At 45.9% G+C, this 20,897-nt stretch overlaps 1 protein-coding gene across 7 annotated transcripts in view; it reads right to left on the bottom strand.

Moving 5' to 3' along the window:
* The window catches only part of Auts2 (activator of transcription and developmental regulator AUTS2), a 1,094,751-nt gene that overhangs the window by 28,739 nt on the left and 1,045,115 nt on the right, over window positions 1–20,897 (bottom strand). For 3 of the 7 annotated variants that reach the window (XM_060382248.1, XM_060382254.1, XM_060382253.1), the window contains 4 exons: window positions 11,155–11,629; window positions 8,419–8,672; window positions 5,968–6,209; window positions 4,129–4,173 (listed from right to left, as the gene is read on the bottom strand). In XM_060382248.1, coding sequence (XP_060238231.1) covers window positions 4,129–4,173; window positions 5,968–6,209; window positions 8,419–8,672; window positions 11,155–11,629 — 1,016 coding nt within the window. The remainder of the gene's footprint in view (window positions 1–4,128; window positions 4,174–5,967; window positions 6,210–8,418; window positions 8,673–11,154; window positions 11,630–20,897) is intronic. The other 4 variants (XM_060382249.1, XM_060382250.1, XM_060382251.1 and 1 more) reach the window with 4 other exon arrangements.

Here is a 20,897-nt window from a genome sequence, read left to right as displayed (position 1 = left end):
ATGATGCCATTAGCCAAGCTATGATGAGATGAACACACAGATGCGCCATGAATGTTTAACGAAAAAAAGTTAAAAAGTAGTTCAGAATCAATCGGCCAACAAATGACGTCCCCAATGAGAACATCATTAGAGAGAGAGAGCTTTGCTAATTATTAATCAAGAAATCACATAGAAGCCCTCCATGCATATCGAAAGCAGGAGGGGATGCTAAGCCCAACAAGACGCCCAGAAAATTACAAGTGAATTAGGAAAAAAAAGGAAAACCAAGAAGAAGAAGAGAAGGTCTTGATGAGGGCCAAGATTTTATATTGTTGAAACTTGATGACTTTTAAATGAATTTAGATGTTTGGTGGTTTGAGGAAAGGGACTATTCACAATCCTTGCTTCATTAGGTTGTTCTAGAAAGGGCATTTCTAGAGGACAATTTAATCTCCTCATCTAAAATGATGACGGATATTTGTGCAGGGCTAAGTGACTCAGTCTACATTTTAAATGGAACTGCCAATTTCCATAGAAAGTAAAAAAGACTCATCTACTATTCTCCCCCACCACTTATCGTGGGAAGCAATGGAGGAGGTAAGAGTGGAGTCTGGGATAGCATGTCTTAATCTGAAGCTCCTCCTGCCCCAGACTTCAGGTACTCAAGGCTGCCGTGTATTCACACACAAAGCAGGAAGCCCTCTGGCCACTTTCTACTGTAGGCTGCTCAGGGAACAGACTTGTTGGAGGCTGTGGGAAGGGGCCTGAGCCACCTATGTGATTCTGACCACTCAGGCACAAAGATGGGTTTCTAACGAACTGTGAGTCTTCTGGACTCAACAGCTTACAAAGCACGAACAATAGCTGGGCAAACAAGCCAAGCAAACTAGACATTCAGTGCAACCACAGGCAGCAGAAATATATCTCCGTCCTTAAAAAAAAATTTTTATTTCTCTGACTCCATGATCAAGCTGACATATGGTATTTAAGCAACTCCCCAGCCTCACTGCTCTCTGGTAAGTTAAGAAATACAATAACAAGCTTCCCTTAATAACACTCTAGGCTAGCTGGGTTTGGTTATGACTAAAATTCACATCCTGCAATCCTATCTTCACAGAGCATGCGATGTTTTCTGTTGCTCTCTGCAAAGATACCAAGAAGTTTTCCAGACTAATTGATATTGAACTAAATCCACTTAAACAGTGATTGCCAGCCAAGTACCCTCATTTAAAACTACTTTTAAGTCTAAAATTGTGTTTCAGCTACTTGAGCGCACTGCATCTTAATTTGCCTTATAATGTCTTTAATCCCCAAAGCAGGGGAGACTACTTCATAGATTAGCCACTATCGCTAATATTATGAAATAACTCTCCCCCAGTACGCTGCAGAAAGTGGAGTAATTAAATACATGCGGTATTAAAATGCTCAAATTTCTATGACTCTGCCTCCAAGTGGTCCTTTCCTCTCTAATGGTTACAATTAAAGGAGAAAAATGGGAGGCCCGTTCCCCTCTCCTTCCCTGTGCTGCAGACCTCTTAGAATGGAATATGGCTCACTCCTGCTCCTTGTCTAAAAGCCTGAGGCGAGGTGTCTGAGTCACCCAGCAGACCCCACACTCGGGCCTCCAGAGTGCCCCTCCCCCTTTACCCAGGCACTGGCACTCTGGCCTCATGAAGCCAGCCTGGGCCACCAGCTGAGCATGTGACACCTTTTTTTTTTCTTTGCATTATTTCATCATTTCACTTTTTAGCATTATTTCATTTGTTTGTTTTTAAGATTTGTGTTTGGATGTGTATATGTACTCGTCAAGAGATATCCTGTCTATCTTGTTTTTTCCAGAAATGTATTATTGTTATTGTTATTAGTAGTAGCTGCAGTAGTGGGGGCATGATACGTGTAGGGGGGTGTGGGTGTCAGGATGTGATAAATTAGTTCTCTTTCTACCTTTATATGGGTCCTAGAGATTGAACTCAGGTCTCTAGGCTTGTGTGGCAAACATCTTTACTCACTGAGCCATCTCCTTAGCTTCTCTTTCACTGGGACGTGGGGCTGGCCAATTAGGCTAGGCTGGCGGGTTACTGAATGCCAGGAATCCTCCTGTCTCCACCTCCACAGTGCTGGGATTAGGAGTGTGTACCATCATGGCAGGCTTTTTCACTTGGGGCTGAACTCAGAACCTCATGCTTGTAAAGGACTAAGCCATCTCTCCAACCTGACCTTTCATTGAAATCTATAAAGCACCAAATACCGTGTGTGAGGCACACTCAAAGAGGACACCCACAGATTTTACTGACTTCTCACTGTCATTGCTGAAATGCTTTTGTGCCCTAGTGCTCAGCAGTTCAGAGTGGATCCATGGCGACTGAGTAACCTAAATATTTTTTCTCCCCATCCTACTACTTATATTATTTAGTTAAAGTTTTTTTTCTATATTTTTGAGTGTACATGTACATGTAAGTGTAGTGCTTGAGGAGTCCAGAAGAGGGCATCATTGTGTCCTCTGGAGCTTGAGCTAGAGACAATTATGAGCCATCCTACCTGAGTGCTGGGAATTGAACTCTGGTCCTTGGCAAGAACAGCATGGACTTTTAACTACCAACCTGTCTGAGGGTTATATCTAAGCTCAAGTTCCCTATGTAGCTGAGGATGCCCTTGGACTCCCGATTCCTCTTGTCTCTACCTCCAACTTCCGGGGATATAGGCATGCACTACCATGCCTGGTTACACTCAGTGTTGAGCATGAAACCCAGGGCTTCCTGCCTATTAGGAGACTGCTCTCTATTTCTAGCCCCCTCCAATCGAAGGGCCCTTCTGTGGGTCAGTCCTGAATGCCTCTAGAGAGTAGACAGTTCTAACGGGTTTCTAGTACTGTCTGGTCTAAGTGTCTCAGCTATGGTCTTGCCTAGTAAGCAGTGTGCACGTGTTTCTTTCAAGGTGGAATGGATTCAGCCTTTACAAAGGAGCAGTACAACAATAGTGTTAAGAGAATGCTGTGTAATAAAGCAACAAGACCAGTGCATGAGATCAACATGACTACAATTACTAATCTCCCTCGTCTTTGCTTTCAAGATACAAATTAACCCTTATGCAAAGAAACTAGAGGAGTTTCAGATCCAAATGATGCAGTATTCATCCCATAATCAAAATATCACAGTAAATAGTCATGTCTCTGTATAGAGAGGTTCTTGTCCCTTATACAGCTCAACATACAGCTCTGGTCAGTACCAATTTATATCCTGGGAATGCATACTTAAAATTACATAAAGCAGAGCTGCTTCTCAAATAAACAAGAATGAGTCTAAAGAGAAAAATAGCTCTTTTTTTTCCATTTTAAAGCTTTTTGTTTGTTTTGTTTTTCTGACAGCGAGTCTCAGGTAGTCCAAGGCTGGCTTTAAATTCTGGATCCTCTTGCCTCCATTTCCCAAATGCTGTGACAACAGGTGTATGCTCCCATGTCTAGCTCAGACCTTTTTAAACTGATTGACATTTTTATTGTCCAGTGGAAACAAGGTCTGGAAAGCAATCTGCCTATGTGGAAAAAGGTTTTGTACTTATTCTAGAAAAGAAGAAAAATCCACTCTTTGAGAGGCATGAGTCAAAATAAAAGGGGCGGTTTATTTATAGGAAAGAATTTGAGCTGAATTCCCGGAGTTCTGGGTTCCTAGCATTTCAAATAAAATCTGTGATTTCATACTCTCCTAAGATAATAACAATTCTACTGACAGCTCACCCACTCTTAGATAGCTGTGTGGTTTCAGAAAGTTCCGAGTTGGAGCAAGGCTAGTGATTTTCTGTTGTTTTGCTTTTGTAAAACAAGATCTCACATAGCCCAGGGTGTCTTTGAACTCACTACATAGCAAGGATAACCTTAACTCCTGAGCCTCCTGTCTCCATTTCTCTAGTTCCCAGCTAACAGGCTGAACCACCACTGGCAGGCTTGCTGATGATCTTTTGATTCAGAAGATGATACTGCATCGCCCACCCAAAGCAAAAATGGCACACAAGCAAGCACCCCAAATGATAAAGGAGCGATGGGGAAGACTCTTGCACAGATGACAGGGAAGGCTGGCAGGCGCTTACTCATCGGTGGCAAGAGTACTGGATGGAAAAGGCGTTACAACAAATGGGGAGCACAGCAGTATGACTCACACTATGCCGGTAGAATGGGTCAACTTTGGTAGGGTATTTGTCAAACTGCAAAGGGATCAAAGCAAAAGCTAGTTACTTTTAGCTGCATGTCTTGTTCGCCCCTCCAGGGGAGATGACCCACTAGACAAGCTTCGTGCCAACCTCAAGGTGCACAAAAAGCAAGTCTGAGCACCCGACAAGAGGCATCCAGCATGTAAATGCAAAGTGATAAGCCCACCCAGTGTGCCCCACTCCTCAGGACCCCTTGAGGCTATGTTTGGGGACTGGCACAAGGCAAAGATTCAAAGTGGAGAAAATAGGCAGTTATCCAGATAAACCAGAAAAATAGGCACCCTATCTGTGCTGGCTAGTTTCATGTCCACTTGACACGAGCTAGAGCCGTCTGAGAGGAGGGAGCCTCGACTGAGAAAACGCCTCTAGAAGATGGGCTGTTGGAAAGCCTTAGAGCATTTTCTTAATCAGTGACTGATGCGGGAGCACCTAGCCCATTGTGGGTGGTGCCATCCTGGGGCTGCTGGTCCTGGGTGTTATAAGAAAGCAGGCTGAGCAAGCCATGGGGAACAAGCCAGGAAGCAGCACCCTCCATGGCCTCTGCATCAGCTCCTGCCTCCAGGTTCCTGCCCTGGTTTCCTTCAGTGGACTGTATTCTAGATATGTAAGTCAAACAAACCCTCTCCTCCCGCTCCCCACTCCAAGTTGTTCTGGCCATGGTGTTTCATCACCCTAAGACAATATCTAACCAAGAACTAACTCCCTATGTTTTCCTCTTCTCTGTGGCATGAAAAGTACAAATACCACTGTCTCAGTGAAATATATTATACCCCAAAATACACACTGTTTGGGGGATAGGTCTTAGAGCTTGTCTCTCAACAGAAAAAGAAAATATTTAAAAAAATAAAAAAGGAAGAAAGAAAGGAAGGAAAAACATGTATGTGTGTGCCTGTGTGTGGGTATGTGTACAAGTATTCAGGGACTTAAGGAGGCCAGAAGAGGGAGCTGGATCCCTTGAAACTAGAGTTATAGGTGGTTGTAGATGTACAACATGAAGGCTGGGAAATGAATTCTGACCTCTGGAAGAGCACTAATGCTCTTAACTACTCAGCCATTTCTCCAGCCTCAAGTATTTCCTTAAATATTGAAGATTACTCATTGCGATGTGCAGGCCTCTCTCTTTAATATATACAGAATACTGCTACAGCACCATTCATTAGTATCCCTTGTCTAAAATACCCCAATTCTCCACACATGTGCCAGTCCCCAGACAGGACAAAGCAAGGCTGAGTCAACTGCTAAGCTGTATCTCGGTGGGGCACATCTGTCCCTGCTGCCTGCTTGCTATCAGACATAACATAAGATTAGGGCCTTGTGTCATAGAATAACAAGAAATATGGTAGTTCTAGAAAAGCAGGATTAGGGAAAATTACGACCAGGGAAGAGGCAGTACCCAGAGTGGGCATCCTCCCAATTGGGCCCTCGTTTCTCTTCTCTTCACTCCCAATCTTTTTTAAGTATTTCTATATTGTTATTAAACATTTTAACATCTGGAGACAACCACCCAGCATGCACGAGCAAACACAGCAACCCTTTAAGAAGGTAGCAAGGCTTCATTTGAGCGTTCTGAAGGCACCAGGATGAAATCTATCCACAGTGCTAGTTTTAGCCATCTAGAAAAATGTCCCAACTCCAGTGCTCTAGAACCAGAATTCGTTAGCAAAGATGGATAAGACCCAAGGGATGCCCCCAACCCTACCGAGTTACCGCCTTCCCACCCCCCTCTCCAGTGTCTCCCAATGCCCACGCCAACCCCCAAGCCAAGCTGCATGCTCTACTTATCCTCACATTTCTGCCTGGGGTACGCACCATGGGAGGTGCTGGCGTCGGCATGATGGCGGTGGGTGGGATGGCGTGGGGGAACGGCGTGAAGGTGTGCTGGTGCGTGTGCTGGTGCGTGTGCTGGTGCTGGTGCTGGTGTTGATGGAACTCTGTCCGCAGGTAGGGTGGCGGGCCCAGGGAGGCCCCTCGATCAGCGCTCTGAGAGGCCAGGAAGCGGGTGTTCAGTTCCTGCCTCAAGATGTCTTGTTCTAGAAAAGAAGGAGAGGGAGATAATGGTGGCGACACCTTTTCTTTCAGAACAGGACACCCTGGGTACAGGCATGTCTGGTGTGCATACCACATGCCAATGCAGCACAGGAGACCTATGGATGTGGACTGATGCGGAATCATGAAAATGACTGTGAACTCCCTACACAGCAGAAAATGATCTAGAATTCCCGATCCTCCTGCCTCTGTCTCCTGAATTCTGGGACAGGCATATATCACCAGATATAATTTTCTGTAGTGGTAAGGATGGAACCCAGGGCCTTGTGCATGCTGGGAAAGCACTCTCCCAACTGAGCTATAACAATAGCCTCCAAAATGAGACTCTGTGTGTGTGTGTGTGTGTGTGTGTGTAAAACTTGACTGTGTGATTCTCTAGTGTGAACTCTGTAGATGACAACATGATGTCATAATGTTAAAAAGCTGGGCAACACTGACAAGGACACTGGGCAACGCCATGTGATGTATGGAGGATGATAAAGACACAGTACTTGGGCACACAGGGGTGGAGCCAGGCCCTGGATAAAAGGGGACAACAGGTAGAATAGACCATAGCAAGGCTGGCTCTCAGCTCATGTCAACTTCAATACCTAGTCTCTCAGTCCCAAGTCTAAAAGCAAGTTCAGCCACTCCCAGCCTGTCTAGGGAGGTCTGGACCAGTGAAAGACTATCTCAAAAACAACAACAATAACAACAGCAACAACAACAAATACAATCATTCACATAAAGCCCCACTAAAAACAACAACAAAAACAAGGTGAGTGACTGTGTCCTGAATAATGACACCCACCGTTGACATTCGTACTTCTGCTCTCATGTAAACACACGTACACACACACACACACATACACACACACACACACACACACACACACACAGATCTAAGTACTGTGGTACAGTGAGACACACCAGTCGGTCATTATATTCCTGTTAATACCACCAGGTCCCCATGCCTTCTTCAAGGACTGATACAGCTCTATGAAGTGTAACATGGCTAGACTAGATCAACATCAGGGCACAGTTAATACAGCCAGGAGGAAAGAACACTAAAATCCAACACTAGGTCATTCATCTGTATGTATGCTGTGTGTGTGTGCGCACACACGTGCATGCACGCTCGCTCACATTTGCATGTGTGTGGAAGCCAAATGTCAACCTCAGGTGTCATTCGTCGGTCAGGGTCCATATTTTTCTTAAACAGATGTTTATTTCTAATAGTTAATTTAATTAATTAATTTGTGGTGGCATCACCACATGTTGGGGGGGTCACAGGGAAAATTTTGGGGAGCTTGTTCTCTTCTTTCACCATCTGGGCCCTAGGGTTGGAAGTCAGGTGGTCAGCCATTGTGGCAAGTGCCATTACCTACTGAGCCATCTCACTGACATCACCTTGTTTTTTATGACAGTCTGGCTGGCCTGTACCTCACCAAGGTGACTAGACTGACTACCCAGTGAGCCCCAGATTCCTCCCGTCTCATCTCCCCAGTACTGGGATCACAAATGTGTACCACCATCCCTGCCTTTTGTAAGTGGGATTTAGGAGATGAACTGAGGACCTCAGGCTTGCAAGGCAAGTCCTACTTTGAGCCTTCTCCCTCACCTCAGCATGTCTGTCTTTAAAATTCTAGGGTACACTGTCATCTCAACAGAAGATAGAGAGGGCCCTAGTCGACTGGAGAGATGGCTAAGAGTACATATTATTACTTTTTGAGAGGACCTGAGTTTGGTCCTAAGCACCACAATCACTTGTAGCTATAGCTCCAGGGGAGCTGATGCCCCCTTCTGGCCTGTTTAGTTCCCTGCACATACGAACACATACACAGAAACACACACACACACCACACAACCTGAGATCCTAGAGTGAAACAGACACTAGCCTGGAACTGCTCTCACAGCTTAAACAGGTGTCACAGAGCAGGTGCCATCTAAGTTCCCTCAGCAGTGATGTCATAAAAAAAGTGTGGGTTAGGCACTCCATTTTCTTGCTCAGCATCAAATTACCCAGGGCCTTGCTGGGCAATTTGGAGGCATTTGTATTCACTTTTGTAAATTTTGTACATTTGTGTGCTGAACCTGGGCCATGAACGACTAAATGAACACATCTAAGATGGTGAAAATTGTTACATAATGTGTTCTGGTGGTGAGGTGAGGGGTGCTACGTAAGGGTGTGCCAATGAGACTGCCTCGACTTACCTGAGTAGGTGCTCCCTGCTGGGTGCCCTGGCACCTGCAGACTTCCGGATGTCAGCGGTGGGGGAGGAGGCAGAGCCGTGGGAGGGGCAAACATATTGGGGTGATGTGAGTGCGCGGGAGGTTGGAGGGTGGGCGTAAAGCTGTGGAGGGGGCTGTGATTGGGCAGGGAGAGTGGGAAGGGAGAGGCAGAGGGGTGGTGGGAGATGTGAGGAGGGGCGGGCTGGGTTTTGGCTGGGGTGCTGCTTCTGCTGCTGCTGCCAGAATAAAAAGAGAAAAGAAAAAAGGTCAGTGATTCCTTTTCTGTGGTTGTTGCTGCTCAATTATTTTTTTTTCTTTATTACAGTGGAAACTTTTTTTTGTGTGTGTGAGACAGGGTTTCACACAACTCAGCTGGCCTCCATCTCACTACATGACAGAGGTGACCTTGAACTCAGGACGCTTAGGTACCCATTTCCTCAGTGCTGGACATTACAGCTGTGTACTGCCATGTCCAGTTTATACGGTGCTGTGGACGGAACCTAAGATCTCATGCCCACTAGCCAAGCATTCTATCAAATGAGCTGTATCCCCAGCTTTATTTTTTAGGAAGGAAGTAAATCCTGGGCTAGCGAGATGGCTCAGGGCTCTTGCTGGCAAGTCTGATGGCCAGAGTTCAATGTCTGAGACCTGCATGATGGAAGGAGAGAACTGAATCCTACAAGTTGACCTCTGAGCTCCCTATTTGACATGTATGTGACCACACATACAAACACAAACACATGCAAATAATGTGTGTGTGTGTGTGTGTATTTTTAAGAATCCCATCTCCATGCCTATAAGCCATTAAACGTGCCTGCCTTACCCCCTTCCTCTTCATCAATGTTCCCTGGCATCCAGCAGCCTTGGGAACCATAGACAGCTGTGCACTACCCTGGCTACTATACAAAGAAGCATCTAGGAGCTACTGTTCCTTTCCAGATGCACTCTCACACCCTGTTCAGGTGGCTCCTGTTGACTCAACCTCAGGACCCCTCCTCGTTAGCAGCCTTCCCACCTTCCAGTGGCCACACTAGCAGCTGAGTTAAGAAAATGGAATAAAATTATTTTCTAAGCACTGGTGGCTTGCCACTATCACCTTGGGTGAGAAGGCAGCACAAGTGAGGCGTCAGGTTAGGTAGGGCTTCATCCCCTGTGAGATGACCCCTGGGCATACAGGGGAGAGTGCATCCACATTGAGTGGGAAGAACCACCCTGAACATAGGCAGCACCATCTCAGGGAATAAGGTTCTGGACTAAAGGGGGGGCGGGGTGGCAAGCTGAGTACCAGCATTCCTCTCTCTGCTTCCTGACTGTGGATACCAGCTGCCTCGTGTTCCTACCATCATGCCTTCTCCTCCATGATAAGACTGCAAGCCAAAATAAACCCTCCCTTCTTTAAATTATTTCTGTCAGGTATTTTGTCAAAGCAACAAGAGAAGCAGCTAACATACCACTCTTCTGAATCAGAGGGTCATAAGACAGACCTGACCCTCTGGGCAAAGTACTCAGGAAACCAATGCAACCCGAAACCCTTGAAGTCATCTGCCTTCCAAAAGGAATTCAGTAACAAAGATGGAGTCTGGGGACAGTGGTGGATCTAGACCTTCTTCTTGGCAGACATCATTTGAGCAACTCTGTCAACTTTCCCTTGTAGGGCCTGAGAAAGTCAAAACAGAGCTTGGCTCTCCATGCAGGGATTCTCTCTTACTTTCAACAGAGCTGAGTGACCCGAAGCAGAGAAAGAGCCTCCTAACAAAAGAAGCTCAAAATCCTTGGGTCCTGGGCCTCTGGAAATACCAGCACAACTTTCTTTTCTTTTTTTATTGTTAGTTTATTTATTTAGAACAGTATTGTTTGGTTTTACCCTAGGTCCATGGGCTATCCAGTCTCTGGTTCTTGGTCACCCAAGCAATGCCAAGTTTGGGTTCAATTTTATGGAGAGGGTCTTAAGTCAAATCAGATATTGGTTGGATAATCCCACAAGTGTTGTGCTACCATTGCCCTAACATATCTTGCAGGCAGGACATCACTGTAGATCAAAAGATTTGTGCTTGGGTTGCTGTTTATATTTTTCCTTTGGTAGTCCAGCATGGCTTTCTAAAAGGCTCTCACCAGAGGCACAGAGCCTCCTGTCTCAGACTCTCCCCATGGAAAATCTTCAGGTGTGCCTCAACATGCCTGTCCTACCTGTCTGCCCTCCACCCAGGTGCTCTGGTACATCCTTCAACTTCGGGATTTTTTTTTGGGGGGGAGGGGGTTGTTATTGTTGTTTGTATTAAGGAAGGATTTCTCTGTGTAGCCCTGGATGTCCTGAAACTCACTGTGTAGACCAGGCTGGCCTTGAACTCAGAGATTAATCTGCCTCTGCCTCCCTGAGTGCTGGAACTAAAGGTGTCATATGCCATCATGCCTGGCCTCCTCCAACTTTCCTTCCTTCCTTCCTTCCTTCCTTCCTTCCTTCCTTCCTTCCTTCCTTCCTTCCTTCCTTCCTTCCCACCTTTTTGTATTACCTCAAGTCCCTGCAGGAATTTTATTCCAACCCCACCCACCACCAATGTCCTCAACACTCAACCCAAGATCCATTCTCTCTCAACAGATTCTTTCCCTGTCTTTCAGTCTCACCAACTAAGAAGCCGAACAAATGGCAAAAAGACAACACTAGTCTGTGGGAGCTCCTGCTCAGTGACTCCCACTGCGTGGAAGATCAGGGTCACTCACCTTAAGCTGTTGAGGCTCAGGCTGCTGCTGTTGTAAGCAGACAGTGGCTGCTGCGAGAGGCTCTGGGAAGAGGGATGTGGCTGCACAGGCGGAAGGGGCTGCTGGAGCAGGTGGCTGGGGGACTGCGGCCGGGGTGGCCGCTGCACCTGGGGCAGCGGGGCAGGCTGCAGCTGGGCTTCTGGGGGTCCTTGGGCTGGCTGTGTACTTGGAGGAGGAAACTGGGATGGAGCCTCCGTGCGCTGGACCAAGTCTGGGTCCGGAGAGGGCACTTGGAGCTGGGGCTCCGCCTGGGGCTGGGATGGTAGCTGGGGGAGCTGAGGATGTGGGTCTTTGAGCACCACGGGTTCAAAGACGGGCTCTTTGCAACAGTCCTGGCTCTTCTCCTGGCTTCTCTCTAGACCCGAGATCTTGGGGACAATTGGCCCTGCATCTTGGTTGTCGTGTTCAGATAGCGTGCCCACACCTAACTCTGGATCTGTATGAGAGAGAAGAGAGACAAAAACAGGAAGGATGCGTGAAAGAAAGCAAGGGACACAGGACAAGCAAATTGTACAACGCATCAAACATTCCTAGCGAGTCCTGCATCTGCCACCCAGCACCCCGATTCCCAGAGCATAGGGATTGTACACCATTAGTAACTTCAGTTCTCTGGGTTCCAATGCCCTTTTCTGATCTCTAAGGGCACCAGGCACAAATGTGGTGTTCATACATACATGTGGGGAAAACACCATGTGAATAAAAATAGACATGAAAATTTAAAACACCCTAAAACATAACATAAATACATAGTGTAGAGGAAAGACACTGTGTGAGTAAGGACTTTTGTATGTGTGTGGAGAAGGAATCAGTGCTAACACTGTCTCCAGTGAGGAGCTAAGGAAGTGACTCAGGGATACAGCTCTTGTCTCCCAGCTAGGGTCCAGGGGTCTGGTTCAATATAGAGCACCTGTCTAGGATCCCCTATTGAAGGGCTGAGGGTGTAGTCTAGTGTGCATGAAGTCCTACCCCGACTGGAACCTCAACAAACCAAACAACAAAACATGAGGATGGAGGGGGAAGGAGTGGCTTGCCCTAGCCATCGGACCATTTGATAACTATGGTTTGTGGCTGTAACTACGTCATGGATCCAAAGCCTGTTCTTTCAGGATAGCTACAGTAGGGCCATGACTCCATGAAAGAGCACTCGCCTTGCACGTACAAGGCCCCAAGGCCTATCCCAAGCAGACACCAAGAGATCCAAATGACAAAAAAATAAAAATAAAAACAAGGATCCCTTTTGCAATAACGAGTATTATAATACTTGGAAATTTTCTTGTTAGAAAAAATTATAGTGCCTGTAAATTTTCAGTGACATATTCTAAATTTTTACAGAGTGCTCATTATGCAGAAACTACAAATAAGCAAAGTTAGGGAGGAGGAGGGAGAGAGAGAGAAGAGTCAAGTATATAAGAAGTTCTCAGCAGAGAATGCCACTCTTCTAGGAGAGCATTGTTGGCTCTTTTAAAAAGGAATTTAATTTTTATTTATGTGCATGTATGTGTGCCTGTGTGAACACAACTGCCTGCAGCCAGAAGAGGGCTGTCAAGCCTCCTGGAGCTGGACTGACAAGCTGTTGTGAGCCTCCAGACATGGACACTCTGAACTCTGGTCCTCTGCAAGAGCAGTGGTTCAGACTCTTAGCCACTGAGCCACCGTCTTTGGGTCCCTATTATTGGTGTCTCAATCTATCAGATTTACGAAGAGGAGAGGAACAAGGCTGTGTACTGCTCCAGCTAGCTTCCTAAATCCCACTGGATATCATTTGGCTCTAAGACCCAGAATCTGGTTTGCATGGTTTTACTTAACACAGAATTTCTGGAATTGGAATCACTGTGTTTTGTCACGCTCTCCTACCCTCCGCCACTTTTGAGGTACACTGAGTTTTACAAGGTTGTTTGTTTTTAATACCATATTTCTTTGTAGCCCTTACTGGCCTCAAACTCAGCCATCCCCCTGCCTCAGGCCCCTAAGTGCTCCAATTACTGGTAGGTACCACTATTCTTGATCTTTGAATTTTATACTTAGAACTTCATCAGAAGCTGCTCGGTACTTGGAGCAGATAATAATAATAACATCAGGAAGGCTACTCATGGTATCGGTGATGGTTAACCTCAATCACCAAGACCACAGGATTTAGAACCACTGTGCGAACAAGCCTCTTGACATGGCTGTGAAGGGTCTTTGTAGGTTAGGTTTAAAAGGATCCACCATCTAGATTAGGTTAAAAAGGATCCGCCAGAGCTGTCCAATAGGCTGAGTAACAGGGAGAAGTGGGCTGAGCACTGGCATCAATCTCTCTGCTGCTCTCTGCAGGTGCAAGGCGAGCAGCTCCTCACACTCCTGCTCCCAATGCCTCCCCACCTTGATGGACTGTATCGTTGGACCATGAGCCAAAATCAACCTTTCCTTTCTCAGGTGGCTTCCACCTGGGTATTTTGTCACAGAGGTGAAAAGGAACTAATACAGAATGATGGTTAAGGGTTTGGAGCCTTCATGGAGGTGGTCGTACACGTCTTTAATCATAGCACTCAGGAGGCAGAGGCAGGCTTACCTCTGTGAGTTCCAGGCCCGCCTGGTCTACAGAGTGAGTTTTAGAACAGTCACAGCTATGCAGAGATAGCCTGGCTAAAAATGAGTTTGAGGCCATCCAGCACCACACAGAGAAACTAAATCCAATCAAAAACAATCCAAAACAAACAGACCCACACACACAAAAGAAAAGATTGCATTTGTCAAGGTCCATAGTTATATAATCATCTAACCTAGTGGTTCTCAACCTTTCTGATGCTGCGACCCTTTAATACAGTTCCTCATGTTGTGGTAGCTCCTGACCATAAAGTTATTTTCATTGCTACTTCATAACTGTAAGTTTGCTACTATTATGAATTGTACTGCAAATATCCGTGTTTTCTGATGGTCTTAGGTGACCCCTGTGACAGGGTCATTCTACCCTCAAATGGGTCACTACCTACATGTTGAGAAACCACTGATCAAAACTTTTTAAAAATTTACATTTATTAATTTTGTTTATGTGGAAGGGTGCAAAACTACTGTGTTTGTGGAGGGAAGGAATTTGTTCTCCAGAGACCCACATGATTCCACCATGTACATCTTGAGCACAAAATTCAGGCTATCAAGCACCTATATCCACTGAGCTATCCTGCTGGCCTACGTCTAACAATTTTATTATTAAGCAAGCATTTCTATGCTTCTAAGCCTATTATGCCATTATAAAAAATGACTTCTCACTAATTTCTCCTTTGTTTTTCATTATGGCTTGTATACTTGGAAATTACATGGACAGTGTGGTATAGATTATATTCGATACAAAATCTTTTTTGGGAGGCAGGGGTGTTTTTGGGACAGGGTTTTTCTGTGTAGGCTTGACTGACCTAGTACTCACTCTGTGGACCAGGCTGGCCTTGAACTCTGAGAGATCCACATGCCTCTGCCTCCCGAGTGCTGGGATTGAAGACATGCACCACCACTGCCTAGCACAAGATCTTTATTGTAGCATATAAAATCGAACTTGGGTTGGTAAAGGGTGAGCTTTGATGCTGTGGCGAACTGCAGCACGTCCCCACGTCCAGCACCACATGCTCACACACAGGAACTACCTGTGAGCATTCTATGAAGACATGCTAAGGCCTGTGAGTTCTTCCCATAGCGTACACCAAGGGCTTGGTGTTTCCATAACAGCTGCAGGAATGGAGGCAGGGGCGGTGGCACACACCTGTGATCCCATCGCTTGAAGGCAAAGGCAAGAGATCCGGAGTTCAGAGCCAGCCTTGGCTACATAGGGAGTTTGAGGCCAGCCTCAGAGGCACGAGATCCTCTCCAAATCAAATAAGGAACCAAACAGAAACCCCTGGAGCAAAATTACACTAAGGAAAATAAAATACATGGTCAGTTTTGTCTCAGTGAGAAAAATTACCAGTGTAAACGTACATAGATTGACAAAACTACATAGCCAAACACGGCTCTGAGCCTGTGATTTTTTTTCCTCCCTTAACTTCTCAATGTTCCTATCATGAAAACATATTACCAGGCAAGAAAGGAAGAGAGGCGTTACATTTTATAATGAATCCCTCCACCCTCACTACCAAGATGGCTCAGTAGGTAAAAAGCGCACGCCACCAAGCCTGAGTCTGATCCCCTGGGTCTACGTGGTAGGAAATAACCAACACCTGCAAGCTGCCTTCTGACCACCATCACGCACGACGTGATATGCATGGCAAGAAGGACACACACAACACAAGCAAACAAATGAACGTAACGGGGGGCTGTGTGTGGTTTACTGAACATACCCAGGGTGGGCTGATCTCACAGGCACCACAGCCAGTGCATCCCGAGATCCAGAATGATCACACCTGTTTCACACTTCCCTCTACCCAGCCCTCACACCGATAAGGCATCAGTGCTGAAGGCTCTGCCCAATGCTCTCGATGCCTCAACAGCAGTCATCTACCAAAGAGACACTAGTCGACAGTTTGATGGCGGCCACCTTTGAGGGTAAATCTTGACAGCGCGCAGAATCACCGTGGAAACACGTCTCTGGGTGTGTCCATGATGGAGTTTTTGTGTAAGTTAAACTGAGGTGAGAGGACCCACCCTGAGGGTGGGCAACATTGGCTATCCACAGACTGGGGTCCTGCACTACACAGAGAAGAGAAAGCTAGCTCGGCACCAGCATTCATTACTCCGTACTCCTGCTCCTGCCACTGGGCCTTCCCTGCCATGATGTCTTCCTTCCTGAAGCTGTTTCTGTAGGTGTTTGTCCTCAGCCAGAACAGTAACAAATGTTCTGTATGACCTGGCTTTCCTATAGGACAAAGAGCCTTTCACGATCACCCTTGACTGCTAAACATACCATTTCCTTTGTAGCTTCTGGAAAATAAGAGGTATGGGGCCTTTGATATACTCAGTGGGTAAAGGCACTTGCTTCAAGGCCTGATCTGAGTATGAGCCCTCAAACCCATATGTGGAAGAACAACAACTCCAGCAAATTGTCATCTGGCTTCCTTGTGGATGTTTGAACACATGCACACACACAAAATAAACTTTTTAAAAGATTTTTAAAATTTTTTTTCTTTTTTTATTTTATTACAAGTTATTCACTTTATATCCCAGCTGTAGCCCCCTCCCGAGCCCACTCTCCCTCCTTCCCTCATCTCCTCCCATGCCTCTCCCCCAGTCCATTCACAGGGGAGGTCTTCCTCCCCTTCCCTCTGTCCCTAGCCTATCAGGTCTCATCAGGACTGGCTGTATTGTCTTCCTCTGTAGCCTGGTAAGGCGACCTTGCCCCCATCCTGCCCCTCAGGGGGAGGTGATCAAAGAGCCAGCCACTGAATTCATAGCAGAAACAGCCACTGTTCCCCTTACTAGGGAACCCACTTGGATAATGAGCTGCCATGGGCTACCACTGTGCAGGGATTTTAGGTTATCTCCATGCATGGTCCTTGGTTGGAGTATCAGTCTCAGAAAAGACCCCTGGGCCCAGATTTTTTGGTTCTGTTGCTCTCCCTGTGGAGCTATGTCCTCTTCAGGTCTTTCATCTCCCCCTTCTTTTATAAGATACCCTGCACTCAGCCCAAAGTTTGGCTGAATCTCAGTATCTACTTCGATACCCTACTGGGTAGAGTCTTTCAGAGGCCCTCTGTGGTGACTCCTGTCCTGTTCCCTGTTTTCTCCCTCTTCTGATGTCTATCCCATTTGACTTTCTGAATGTGGATTGAGCATCTTACCCAGGGTCTTCCTTATTGTTTAGCTTCTTTAGGCGTACAGATTTTAGTATGTTTATCCTATATTATATGTCTAATATTCACTTAAAAGTGAGTATATATCATGTGTGTCTTTCTGCTTCTGGGATACCTCACTCAGGATGATCTTTTCTAGTTCCCACCTTTTGCCTGCAAATTTCATGATTTCCTTGTTTTTTTAATTGCTGAGTAGTATTCCATTGTGTAAATGTACCACAATTTCTGTATCCATTCCTCAGTTGAAGGACACCTGGGTTGTTTCCAGATTCTGGCTATTACGAATAAAGCTGCTAGAACATGGTTGAGCAAATGTCCTTGATGTATACTTGAACATATTTTGGATATCTGCCTAGGAGTGGTACAGCTGGATCTTGAGGTAGCACTATTCCTAGTTGTCTGAGAAAGCATCAGATTGATTTCCTAAGTGGTTGTACAAGTTTACATTCCCACCAGCAATGGAGGAGGGTTCCCCTTTCTCCACATCCTCTCCAGCATGTGTTGTCACTTGAGTATTTGATCCTGGCCTGGTATTTACTGATGCCAGAGCTAAATGTTTTCAACAGTGTTTAAGAACTCCCAAATCCCAACTTCACACACACTCAAGCTGGTTGGTATATACCGGAAAAAGACCAGGCAGTTTTGAGTCTTGTCATGTGCCCAGCACTGAGAACATCAGACTATGCCACCTAAGCATACCTGGCTCACAGACGTCAGGGGCCAAACACCTGCAAGGCCCATGTACCCAGCTCACTTTCCTCCTGTTCCCACCTCCCCAGGGATTGCAAGAGTGTGTCACCACACCCAGGTTTTGGCATATCCAGTCTGGGACTCTGAACTCAGGTCTCCCTGCTTACACACAGCAAGCACTTTATCAGCTGAGCCACTGCTAGCACCAAATTTTCACTGACTTCCCAGAGCCCTCACGTGTTGGGTGGTACAGGAAGAAGCTATGCCTTCAGAGCATCACCAAAACTCCTAAAAATCAGTGTTCTCCCTGTGTCACACTCCTGTCCTATCTCCAGGGTTCACTGTGAGAACTGGGCTTCCCCTCGGGAGGTAAGTTCCGATTTTGACAAATGCATCCTGTAGATACTCATCAGGGCTAGTGACAAAACTGCTCCCCAATCTGTTCACACTACCTGCCGTGGCCCACACGGGCACTGACGGAAGCTAACCCGCTACAATTTGTCTCCGAGGTTTACGTATGAGCACCACAGAAGCTTCTCGAATGAATCGTAAGCTGTTCTCATGGTGACAGAAGAGGAAGTAAACTATGCCGCTGAATATTCAGTTAAAGAGAGAGAAGGTAAAGAGAATTTTTTCACTTTTTTTTTTTCTCAGTTAAGTTTTGGATTCCATCATCTCCCAGTGTACCCTACAATTTCAACACTCCAATGTGGTCACGTGAATATCACCTGCGAGCTTGGTTGGAGCCCACCATTATACCCGTGTACCACTGAGCCTAGTGTTTCTTTTCCTCTGTTTTTGGGACAGAGTGTAATACTACCCAGGCTGGCAACTCTGTTTGCAGGCAAGGAATTCCTAGAACTTCAGATTCCCTGCTACCAATACTCCCTTCGTTAGGAGATTTCAGGGGTGCACCACAGTGCCTGGTACAGTTCTGGGGATCAAACACCGGGCTTCATGAATGCCAGACACACATCCATCCAAGTGAGGCACATCCCCAGCTTTCCTTCTGAAAGGATAGGTCTGCTAATCATTAAATCAACTCTTGGTGTGTATGAAAATGTGTGGCTTATGTACACGTATATTTGTGGGGGTATGTGTGCTTGAGTGTGAACATGGAAGCCTGGGGACAGCGGGTATCCTGTTCTGTCACAGTCTACCTTATTTCTTTCAGAACCTGGAGCTAGGCTGTGACCCAGAAAGCCCCACTGATGCTCCTGTCTCCATATTTGCCTCAGTGTTGAGGTTGTAGGCACACACCATAGAGTTCTAGGGATTTGAACTAAGCCCTCATGCTTCCATACTAAATGCTCTTACCTACTAAGCCATCTCACCAGCCCCCTTATGTTGAATTTTTTACAGCCCATCTATGCGATAAATTCTTTGTACAAAAATAGTATCTCTTGCCAATTTCATCTGCTTTAGTTTTTTGGTCCTCAGGTGTCATGGAGAAAGGAACACACTCCAGTACAAACTTTGAAGTTACAAGTCTCCACAAGTGTAGACTTTAGCCATCAGAAATAACCTTTCTGACAAAATGCTACAGGTCAGTGTCTGGAGCCCAAGTAGTAGACATGTCACCTGTCCTTGCAACAGATGGTTCAAGTCACGGTAAAAGTGGATTTGAGGCTTGACTGATGCTCTCAGGCAGGCTGTCATCCTTCAGAGAAGCTTGCCGCCAAGTGTGCCAGAGGGGACTGTGCCATTTGTCTCCTTCTTCAACAGCTGATGTGTCTGTTTGCCCCAGCTGCCATGTGCTGCAGCCCAACATGGCTGACGTCTCATCCCCTCCCAGCTCACTTCTGGATGGACCAGCCTCACTGTAAACACCCAGTTATGTCACCAATCTTTCTCAGCAGCCTACACTCTCCAGGGGCGTTTCCTGTCAATGCCTTGTGCAGTGCCTTTCTAGGCAGCTGCTGGACTAGAGGCCCTGCACCCAGCCCCTCACTGGAGGATGTTAGGCACATGATCTATGTCTAAACTACATCCCAGCACTTGAAGGAGTGTTTAAATTTTGGGATGATTCTTGCTAAGTTGCCCAGTGTAGCCTTGAACTTACTTACGTGTATACATATGTGTATGTGTATGTGTAGATGCCCACAGAGGCTGGAAGAGGGCGTCAAATCCCCTGGAGCTGGAGCTGCAGGTGGTTTTGAGCTGCCTGACATAGGTGCTGGGAACTAACCCAGGTCCTCTGTAAGAGACACACGTACTCTTAAGGGCAGAGCCATCTCTGTTCTTTAAAGAAGGGTCTCTTTAAAACCTACACTCCCTTCAGTTCTGAGCACAGTGCCACACATAGCCTGAATGCCTGATTTCTTTAACTACATAATAATCAATTTACAAAAATCTAAGCAAGTTTCTTTATAAGAGCAATTCTAAAAGGAAAAAAAAAATCACCATAATGAGAAAAACACTCAATAAACAATTACACATTAAGCCAGAAAAATTATGCCTCTTTGGAGTCGTTTCTGTAATTGGACAGTATACTGCAATAAAATAATAGCATATAATACAAGCCAATGGGAAATAATTAGATGTCATTTTGATGGTTAAGGATGCATTTTCCATATATAATAAAACTAATGTTCTGGTTTGAATCATAAAGGATTCTAATAGCTTGGTTATTTTTGTATTACAAGGGGATAAAAAAGTAGGGCAATCAAAAGCATAGAGCTTTTTACTAACCAGGGATGGGTGGGGCCCTGCTGGTGTGTGTCTGTGGTGTGCGTGCGCATGGACTCCACCGTCAGCTTACAGACATGAACACAAACAGAAAGAAAAAGAAATAAAATCATACACAGTGTCACACCAGGGAATGGTTATACAGAAGTGTCACAGCACGTTTATGCCTGTATGCTTTGTTTTATTTCTAGCTACTTATTGTTTAAGTGTATATGAGTGGTGTTTGTGTGTGTGTGTGTGTGTGTGTGTGTGTGTGCATGTGTGCAATTGTGTTGGAGAATAGGGGAGTCTTCTTCAGTTCTTACTTTTTAGAAGACTGATTCATAGCCAGACGTGGTGGCTCATGCCTTTGCTCACGGCACAGGTGGATCTCTGAGTTCAAGGCCAGCCTGGTCTACACAGGGAGTTCTAGGATAGCCTGGCTACACAGTGTGGCCCTGTCTCAAACTGTTTTTTAAATTAATTTTTACTTGTGTATATGGAATGGTGATGGTAATATGCACAAGTGTGTAGGCGCCTAGAGGCCAGAAGAGGGTTTGGGAGTTACCCGCAGGCCACTGAATGTGGATG

This window comes from Meriones unguiculatus, chromosome 4, assembly GCF_030254825.1.
Source record: "Meriones unguiculatus strain TT.TT164.6M chromosome 4, Bangor_MerUng_6.1, whole genome shotgun sequence".
Lineage (NCBI taxonomy): Eukaryota > Metazoa > Chordata > Mammalia > Rodentia > Muridae > Meriones > Meriones unguiculatus.
Note: the sequence above shows the minus strand (reverse complement) of the source record. Positions and strands in the feature narration are given on the sequence as shown.